At 56.1% G+C, this 9,660-nt stretch overlaps 1 protein-coding gene across 1 annotated transcript; it reads left to right on the forward strand.

The window, feature by feature from the left end:
- Positions 1–3: 3 nt before the first annotated feature.
- LOC123255621 (max-binding protein MNT-like) lies at positions 4–9,657 on the forward strand (the record flags this gene model as incomplete). Its single annotated transcript, XM_044684381.1, has 5 exons — positions 4–302; positions 524–565; positions 718–829; positions 9,212–9,404; positions 9,533–9,657. Coding segments are annotated over 5 exons (771 nt in total), but the record flags the coding sequence as incomplete, so codon positions are not given.
- Positions 9,658–9,660: the final 3 nt, after the last annotated feature.

Here is a 9,660-nt window from a genome sequence, read left to right on the forward strand (position 1 = left end):
GCCTTGGTCAGTGCGCCTGGACTCAGTATCAAGGACCCCATCCCCCCACTTCCCAGGCCACCAGCCACCGCCACCCCCCTCCTGCCGGACTCGAAAGGCACCAGCGCGCCCACAGGCAGCCCCAAACCCCTGCAGCCCTTCCCCACACCCATCCTGACCATCGCCCAGCACCACGTGGTCCAGCAGCCCATTCAGCCCCAGCTGCCGCCCCCGCAGCCGCCTCCCCCCACAGCACTGGCCGCTCTGAAGTTGGCACCGGCTGAGGAGGTGAAGCCCAGCGAGCAGAAGAAGCGGCCTGGAGGGTGAGTGAGAGCCCCTAGGATTGCCCTTCCTCCCCTGGGTGAGGGTAAGAGTCTTCTTGGGGCAGAGAGAGGATGGCAGGGCTAGGAGCGGCCCAATTGTGGGGGGAGGGAATGCGCCCCTCAGTCCGAACATCTTTGCCCACGGGGTTGGGGGGGGCGGGCCGAGGCCCCGAACTCCGGCCAGCCGGCCCCCTCACACCCACTGTCTGTCTGGGTTGCAGGATCGGGACCCGAGAAGTCCACAACAAATTGGAGAAGAACAGGTGTGTGTGTGGATGTGGGCCACCGCCCTGGACTCTTCCCTGCACCCTCCCGGCTTCTGTGCTTCCCCTCCGAGCTTTGGCCTCCTTCCCCAGCTTCCCCCCAATGCCCGTGAGCCCGCCGAGCCCTGCGCTGACAGCCTCCCTCTCTCTAGGCGGGCCCACCTGAAGGAGTGCTTTGAGACTCTGAAGCGGAACATCCCCAACGTGGATGACAAGAAAACCTCGAATCTGAGCGTCCTCCGAAGTGCCCTGAGATACATTCAGGTAGGGGGCTGGGGGAGGGGCCAGCTCAGGCGGCTGGTGTTTGGGGTGTGGCCAGGGCCGGTGGGGGAGGAGGAAGCCCGGCTGGGCCCCAGGGTGAAAGGCGGGCTGGCAGAGCCGGCTGGGCCTACGCGAAGGCAGCGGCTGCTTAAGCTGCTTCCTCTCCCTCCCCTTGGGCTCCGGCTCTGGCTCCAGCGCCAGCTCCCGCTCCCTCCGCCCTCCTCCGCTCCCCCCTCCCTCCTCCACGCGGGCAGTGAGCACATGGCCCGGGCTGGCGCTGACGTCAGCGGGGCTCCCTCCCTGCCGGGGGAAGGGAAGGGAATGGAGCGGGAGGGGGGAGGGGACTGGAGCAGCCAGCCAATATAGGCGCGCCGCGGTGTTTGCAGCTGCAGCCACCGCCGCGGGCTTTGGGGGAAGGGAGGGATAGGCTCTGGGCCAGCCCCTGCACACCCCTGGAAGGTGGAGCACCTCCTAATTACAGAGGGAATCGGAGGGCTGGGAAGGTGGCGCAGAGGCCAGGATCCGGGCACGTTTGTGGGGAGGAGCAGCCAGGGCCAGTAGGAGGAACCCCTAGATGGGACTGGCATCTTGGGCAGCTGGCAGAGCCCCAGGAGGCCGTTTTGGATTGGGATGCAGCGCTGCTGTTTATTGCTCGTGTGACACTGGCCAGTCCCAGCCGCCCCAGACCGCCTCTTCCATCAGTAAAGCAGGGGCTTCTCTCTGCTGGATGGGGTGGTTGGGAGGGAAGCACTTCTATTGTCAGACCTTAAGATGAGAATTTAAATAGTCCACGGACTCCTCTCTCCTGTTGGGACTAAGAAGGGTCCCCTGCCGTGCCTGTTTTCCCAGCCTGGACTTTGCCACAGGGTGGAGGGGTGGGGGATGGGGGAGGATCTCACTGGCTTAAATGGAGAAGCTTGGCCTCCTGGGCTTGGGGTGTGAATGGAGCAATCCGATCTTTGCCCAAAAGACTTGTAGGCTTCTCAGGGGGCCCTGATCCTTTCCTTCCCTTCCTTTGCACCCAGAGGATTAAGGCCACACTGTCCCAATCCACCTTTACTGCTTCAGATATCTCTGGGCCTCCAGCATCTACCTGTGCATGTATGACAGCTCCCGCCCTTGGGGTGTCCAGAAAGGAGTGTTTCAGGGAACAGATGAATGGAATCAGATTTAGGTATTACAAACCGCCTTAGAGGCCAGGTTTGAAGCTGAAGCTGGAAGGCCCCCGTTTTGAATCCCAGGTTAGGATTACCACCTTAACTAGCTGTCTGGGTGATCGTCCCCTTTCTGGGCCCAGCTTCTCCTTCCTGGAAAGGAGGGGCCATGGACTGCCTGGATGACCTCTAGGGAAGGCCCACAGCAGCTTTAAAGTCCTGATTCTGGCTCTAGTGCAGACCCTTGCTCCCCGGGATTGGGTATTTGGGGCTCTGAAAGGTGAAGTGCTCTGGCAGAGCTCCAACAGTCTGGAAAGGCCTGAACTGGAATTCAGACTTGGGTCCTGCTCCCGGTGTGGGTCTCCCCGCCCGGGCTGTCGTGTCTGTCACTATTGGCCCTTTAAAAATAACTCTCCTTCCGCCTCAGAGAAACCCCTCTCGCGCCACCCGCGCGCCGCGGCTCCTCTGCAGTGGCGTGGGGGCGGGGGCACTCGCGCGGCCAGGCCTGCCAGATAAGACGGTTGCCATAGCAGCCGTGAGTTTCCGTCTCCCTGGAAACCGTCGGGGTCCCGCCGGGGTGTACGCGCACACGGAACGAAGGCGGAGGAAGCAGGGAGAGGGAGGGCGCGCGCCCCGGGCGAGGCGCAGCCACGGAGCCGCTCCACCTAGGTGGGGCCGGGGCTTCCCCCTTCCTCGCCTGCCCGGTGGGGTGTAGTTTGCCCCGCAGTGACTCGGTCCAGGGTGGGAGGTCATTTTGGGGGTCACCTAGTCAGACGGAGGGGGGAGGGCCGGGCCTGACGTCATTTTTCTGCCTGTCTCCCGCCGGGGCGGGGGAGGGGAGGGTTTTGGTGGGCTGCCCTACCCCAGGATGGCCGTTAGGTTTTAATGGGGGTCTTCGGGGTCGCTGCTCTGACGTTATGGGGTGGGTTGGGTTTTTGTGTGGTTCTTTAATGCGCGGTGGCTCGGAGTGTGCTCACCTCACCCTTCCCCCAGTCTCCGGGCGTCCTTCCGGGGTGGATGGAGGAGGGGCGGCCGGCGGGCTGGCTAGAGTCCAAGCCGCTTCCCGGCACGGGGAGGGGGTGGGGCCAAGTTGTTGATTGGTTGGGTGAAAGTGAGCCGGACTTCGAGTGCGAGGGCAGCCAATGGGCTCGTCGCTGTGACGTGACGCAGAAGAGCTGGCCTCCGCGTGGGAGCGCGCGTGCTCGCTACTTTGGGAGGAGGGGTGAGGGGCAGGCGGGGGCGGAGCGGCGCACGGGGTGGGGGAAGGGAGTACGTGTTTGAAATTGACCGTGACCGAGGAGGGAGGCGGGCTCTGTATTCTCGGTTCTCAGAATCCCTTCCCGGCCGGTACAGATGTAGAAAAGAGGGTGGAGGTCAGGAGGGCGGAGGGCCAGGCCTTCCTATGCCCCGGACAGAAGTACCTTCAGGGCACAGCGGCGTCAGTCTACGAGCATTTAATAAGTCAGGCGCCGAGGTTTCGTGCAAAATGAAACGATCACTTTAATGAATGCGGAAGGAAGGGCAGCCCAGAGGCCGACTTGTTGGACCTTCTGGGAATGGCCCAGAGTTGGGGAGGGGCTGAATTGCCCCATCCTCCTTGGGGATTCTGGGCAGGACTGTGTCAGTGGTGGAAATGATTTTCCCTAATGACCAACATTCTGTCAGACCAGTGTAAGAAGAATAATCATAACAATAGCAATTAGCTCCTAGATGGGTTTTTAGGATTAAGAAGTTCCTGGCCACTTCTGGATGCAGAATGCCATTATTCCCATTCTGTAGATGTGAATACTGAGGCAGACTGAAGTTCAGTGATCTGGCCTGGGGCACACAGCAAGTAAGCCTCTGAGACGAATTTGAACTCGGGTCTTCTAATCCCAGGCCTAGTGCTCCTCTCACTGTGTCACTTGTGTGCAAAATGGCACCTGAAACTGGATCCTGACCTTCCAGGAGCTCTGGCAATCAGTTTGTAGTGGTCTCTGGGAAGAGCTAGGGGACTTTGGTATGAAATGGGGCCCAGCTAGTGATGGATTGTTGAGTAAGAGGGGATCTTTGTACTCAGAGTTTAGCACTGGAAGAGGCCTCTGAGAGCATTTAGTCCAAGCTCCTCAGCTTCTAGGTTAGGTGACTTGCCCAAGGCCATATGGGTCTTGTGCAACGGAGGCTGGATTTGACTTGGGTTCTATAACTCCAGCCTCTTTTCAGTACCCCTAGATGGCTTCTTTCACTTCTAATGGAGGAAACAACATGGACACATACAGATAAAATAGCTACAGAGCTGTTACAAAGTAAGCCTCGGGGTGCTGGCAGGGCCATCTGAAGGGAAGAGCCATTGAGCTGAGTCTTGAAGAGGAGGGAGGGAGAGAGCATTTCAGGCCTGAGGAACTGCCCAGTCCATGGTCCTCTCATAGAACATACAAGATTGGGTCTGAGGACCTGCTAGGGGCTGTTCTGGAGTCAGGGAGGAGAGAGAGGAAGCAGTGGCTGCTGCTTAGCCTCTGTGGGGGTTCTACAGCAGCAGAGATAGGGACCAGTAGATAGGACTGGGTAGAAGACCACAGAGAGGGACCATTTATTGGAAAAGGCGCGACAGGATGGGGCTACTGTCCACACAACAGAGAGACACTGGAGTAAAGGATTGGAATATGATCTTGATTTTTCTGGGTTGCTCCTCAGATGGGTGGTTTGAGCTGTATACCACATCAAAAAGCCATAAAAGTGGGCTCATCCAACCTCCTCTTTGGGTAGAGGAGGGCAAAGTGCCCAGGGTCACATGACTAGTACACTTCTGCCTGGCCTCCCTCTGGGGAAGGTGGGAGAGAATCAGAAGGTAAAGGACTGCTTGGTTTCAGTGACGGCCTGCTTGCAGGGGTCCCATTCAACCTTTCCTTGGCACAAAGATTTGAAAAAGTTTCTTAAAAGCATTGGTTTGGTCAGTGCTTAGAACCTTCTATCCCCATGGCTCCCTGCCTCTGCAAAGGGGCCACTTTTCCTGGGCCATCGAAAGGACCTCACATTCCCTTTTGTTTAACTGTTCTTCTCCTGCCCCTTGGGGCAGACCGTGTGTGTACTGATGTACCAGTTCTCCCCATCAGTTCAAGCTCACCCCATCAAAGGTAGCTCATGTGAGTCTCCGAATGGGGTCTAGGCTTCTAGCCCACTTCAGACACTGGCTCTAGCGGTGTGGTCCTGGGCAAGTCACAGTTTACTCCTCTGTAAAATGAGGGATTGGCACCAGGGTCCCTTCCCAGCTCTAAACTGAGCTGCTGAGATGGCCCCTTCTTCTCTGTGGGCCTCACGGATGGCAGTCCCTGCCAATGCTGTCCCTGGGAAGTGAGTCTTACCAAATGGGGAGGGCCACCGAGGGCATCCTGCCATAGAATTCTGAACTGGTTTAGGTCCCCCTTGAACCTCAGTTTCTTCATTTGCAAAATAAAGGGACAGGATGATGTGGCCCCCATGGGAGCCCGATGCCTTGGGATGGGGGCAGATCATTTAAACTCTTTCTCTGACACTGAGTTTTTATCCATGTTTGTTGGGACTTGTGATATCCTACCTACTCTGCAAAATTCTTCCAAGGAAAATACTTTGTAAACTGACAAGTACTATAGAAAGGCGAGAAATTGTTTTATCAGTGGGAAATTCATTTTCTTAACGTGAGATACATACGGGCTGTCATAGTTAAGAGGAGACACTGGTGTAGCCCACAATGCTTCAGAAGGGAACGTAGAGGAGGTAAGACTTAATCTTGGTCTTTGAAGCAGATAAGATTGGAATAGATGGAGAAGTGGGACAGAGCATCCAGATGGGGGCCAAAGTGGCCCCAGCTCTGCCTGGGGGAAGAGCAGGAGTGAGGAGACCTTCCTCCCTGAAGCCCAGATCAGGAAGATAGGGGAGGTGGAGAGTGAGACTGTGCCTGGTAGAGGAGAACCTTGTGGCACGATACTGTAGGCAGGACCTAGGGAGTCAGTCTTAAAAAATGTTGAAGAGGAGATAAATAGGAAGTAGGAGAGACTGGAGGAAGAGGGAGCCTAGAGCAGTATAGGAAGACTTTTTAAGGAAGGTCTCATGACTCTTTCAGAATAGGTCCTCCCCTTGGGGACTTGGTAGATGTTATTTATTTATGTATGTATTTTTTAAACCCCTGCCTTCCATCCTAGAATCACCACTATACATTGGTTCCAAGGCAGAAGAGCAGTAAGGGCTAGGCAATGGGAGTGAAGTGACTTGCCCAGGGTCGCCCAGCCAGGAAGTGTCTGAAGTCAGATTTGAACCCAGGACCTCCCATCTCTATCTAGGTCTGGCGCTCAGTCCACTGAGCCAGTTAGGTACCATTTAGATGCTATTTAAAGTTGCTGTGATTTTCAGTATCTCAGAATTAGAAAGGCTCATAATAAAAAAGGTAGAGAAAAGAATCGGGTTTGAGGGCAGGATAGTGTGTTCAGTTAGGTGTGTCTGGTTTGAATTGTTGGTTCAGAATCCAAGGAGGAATGACCAGCCCGGTGATAAGCTTCTCTGTACTTAGCTACTTTGCTTCTCAGACCTCAGACATGCTGCCTGGACTTGGCCTGAAGTCTTTCCTGCTTGCTAGGAGCTGCCAGAATGATTAGCACTCTGCTGGCATTCCCTAGAGGAAGCCCAGCCCAGAGGATGTCAGGGCAGGCGTTAGGGGGATGCAAGAATAGCTCTCCTCCGTAGTGTTTGTGCCCCTGGGTACAAAGTGGATGGAAATGGAAATCCTTTCCATTGAAGCAGGACATCAGTGAAAACCCCGCTCTGCTGTTTTCCCCTGCCATGGGACTTTGCCAGTGAAACCCAAGCTCTGAGAGCTCTAAGCAAGGTGGCAGGAGTGTGAATGACGCTTGGCAGCAGAGCCAGCCTGGCTAAGTTTGGAGAGGGGGAATCACCAAACCATCCGGTTTGAGCCAGACAAGTATTTGATCTGTGAAGATGCACAGGAAGGGCTCAGGGGGCATGCTTTACATTGGTTGGACTTGAACTCTAGATGAGGCCACTGCCTCCTCAAAGCCACTCATTGGCACACACACGGGGCCTTTTACTCTGCCGTGCTCTCTGGAAACGTGAGGCGGCTCTTTGTGGCACGAGTCCAGACGTGAAGGGAGAAGAATCGCTCCTTGGATCAGGGCCGTGGCAGTGGGACTGGAAGGGAGCATCCGGATAATCACAGGAGAGGATTCCGTCCTTTTTTTAAAGGCGGCTCTTTCCACATTGATTTCTGAACGCCCCTTCACCGCCCATCCAGCTAGCCAAGATTAAGAAAGGAAAAAGAAGTTCGGCAAAACTAACCAATACATGAAGAGTGTCAGATATTTTAAGTCTCCCACCTGTGCAGTGAAGGGAGGGAGGTACATTTTGTCAACTCTTCTGGGGCCAAGCTTGCTGACTATAATTACCCAGCATTCAGTCTGGTTTTATTCATTCTGTTTGCATTCTTTAAAAGATGCTTTAAGGGAATAATTAACAAGCTTTCATGATTGATTATAGGAGGAAGGTGAAGGAAGAATGAAAGACTCAAAACCCAGATAAGGGAGGGTGTGGGATCTTTAGCAGAAATAGGGAAGTTGGGGGAAAGAACAAGTCTGAGGGCAGGATGATAGGTTCAGTTTTCGGTTATGTCCTACTCGAGGGGTTGGTACAACCTCCAGATAGATAAAAAATGGTGAAGTCACCTGTAATTGAAGCTATAGGAACAAATGAGTTCTTTAAGATTACATTGAGAGAGAGAGAGGAAGAAGTAGGAGGGAGGGAGGGGGAGAGACCGAGACACCTGGACAGACAGACAAGGAAAGGAGTGGTCTCTACGGTCAGACGCCCCATCTCAAGGGGTCAGGGAGGACACGCACTGAAAGAAAGCCTTTGGAGTTGTTTAGGAGAGTCCCTTCGGTTAGAGTGGAGAGAAAGGAGACCCAATAGTGGGGGGTGGGGCAGGGACAGACTCCATCCTTGCAGAGGCATTTCTGATGGGGAAATACGTGGGCATGTTTCAAGGGCAGGGAGCTGGTAGGGGAAGAGAGGAGGTGCCTGAGAATGTGAGAAATTCCAGGCCAAGGGGAGACGCTGGGTTTGCAAAGGACCCCGAGGAGAGAGAAGGCGTCGAAAGGGCACTCTCAGAAGTGCCAGGATGGCAGCAGTGTGATCCATAAGGGCAAAACCAACAACACAATGCCATGACCAGCCCTGGGTCAGTGAGCTTGCTGAAGTAGTACAGGGGCCAACAGTGGGAGGGAAGGGGCCAGGATACTGCTGAGTGCTAGCAATTAAGAGCTAGACTGCTGGGTACAAGGACCTGGGCTAGGCAGGGTCCGAGAGATTCAGAGAATGGAGTTTCCTTGTGGGCAGGGGAGATGACACATGAAGTGGGACTAATAGAGGCACAAAGTGTTATTGACGGCCTGCTGGGGTGGGGAAGCCTTCATGGAGGGGGTTGCTGAATTTCTGCCAGGTGGGCAGGGCAGGGCAGGGCAGGACAGGACATGACATTCTGGACCCCTAAGGCTGCCCAGAGGCAGAAAAGCCTCAGCTGGGCTGAGGATATAAAAGAGGATTTCAAAAGTCAGGGGCACCTGAGGAGGAATGGAACAGATGACAAGGATGCTGTGGTGGGGAAGGGGGCGCCCCAAGTTCAGTGTAGAGGCAGTGCCCAGTGCACCATCGTTAGGGACCCAATTTGAGCCCAGGAAGGATGCCAGGTGCTGTGGAGATGAAGATAAAAATGACCCCTTCCCTGGTAAAAGGCAGAGAAACGGAGATTGAGGAGTCAGAGTGCGGGTCAGCGGGGATGAAGAGTGGATGACCTGCCCCATCCCAGGTGGAGCTTCCGAGGGCCACGCCGTGTAAAGGCCAAACACAGGCTCGAGGGTGCTGGGATTCTAATGGAGGGTCTCGAAGAAGTGTGAGCTGAGAAGCCGGGAAGGGGCAAGGGGACTCCCTAAGGGGGAGAACTTTGTTGTAGGCGTCAGATGTGAGGAGCCAGACAAAAGATGGTGCCTGAATCTTGGGGACACTTTACTAGACTAGGAGGCTGGGGATGGAGCCCCTGGCCCCCTCTCGCCCCTATTGAGCTGCGGCCGAGGGTCCCCTTCACACAAGAGGGGCCTGGGCAGTTCAGAGGGACCCAGACTTGCCCCAGAGAGGCTGAGTAAAGTAGCAGCCCCCACCCTGCAGTTGGGGGTCCCTGGAGCTCTCAGTGAGCACCCCTGTGTGCGTCCCTCAGACGCTGAAACGGAAGGAGAAGGAGTATGAGCACGAGATGGAGCGGCTCGCCCGGGAGAAGATCGCCACCCAGCAGCAGCTGACCGAGCTGAAACACGAGCTCAGCCAGTGGATGGACGCCCTAGAGATGGAGCGGGTGCTGCGGCAGGCAGGGCAGCCCGAGGATGACCAGGCCTCCACCTCCACGGCCTCAGGTAACCCGTCTGGGCCTGGCCTCCCCCGGGGGGCTCTTTTTTCTGGGCCGCCCCCCGCCTCCCCTCTCCTGCCAAGACCGCCTGACCCTGTTCCCTTTCTCTGTCCCTCTTCCCCGCCCCCCCAACAGAAGGTGAGGACAACATGGACGAGGACATGGAGGATGACCGCTCGGGCTTGGGGCTGCCCAAGCTGAGCCAGCGGCCTCAACCCGAGCTCCTGAAGCCGGCTCCCCTGCCTCCTAGCACGGGCCCCGCC

This window comes from Gracilinanus agilis, unplaced genomic scaffold, assembly GCF_016433145.1.
Source record: "Gracilinanus agilis isolate LMUSP501 unplaced genomic scaffold, AgileGrace unplaced_scaffold49470, whole genome shotgun sequence".
Lineage (NCBI taxonomy): Eukaryota > Metazoa > Chordata > Mammalia > Didelphimorphia > Didelphidae > Gracilinanus > Gracilinanus agilis.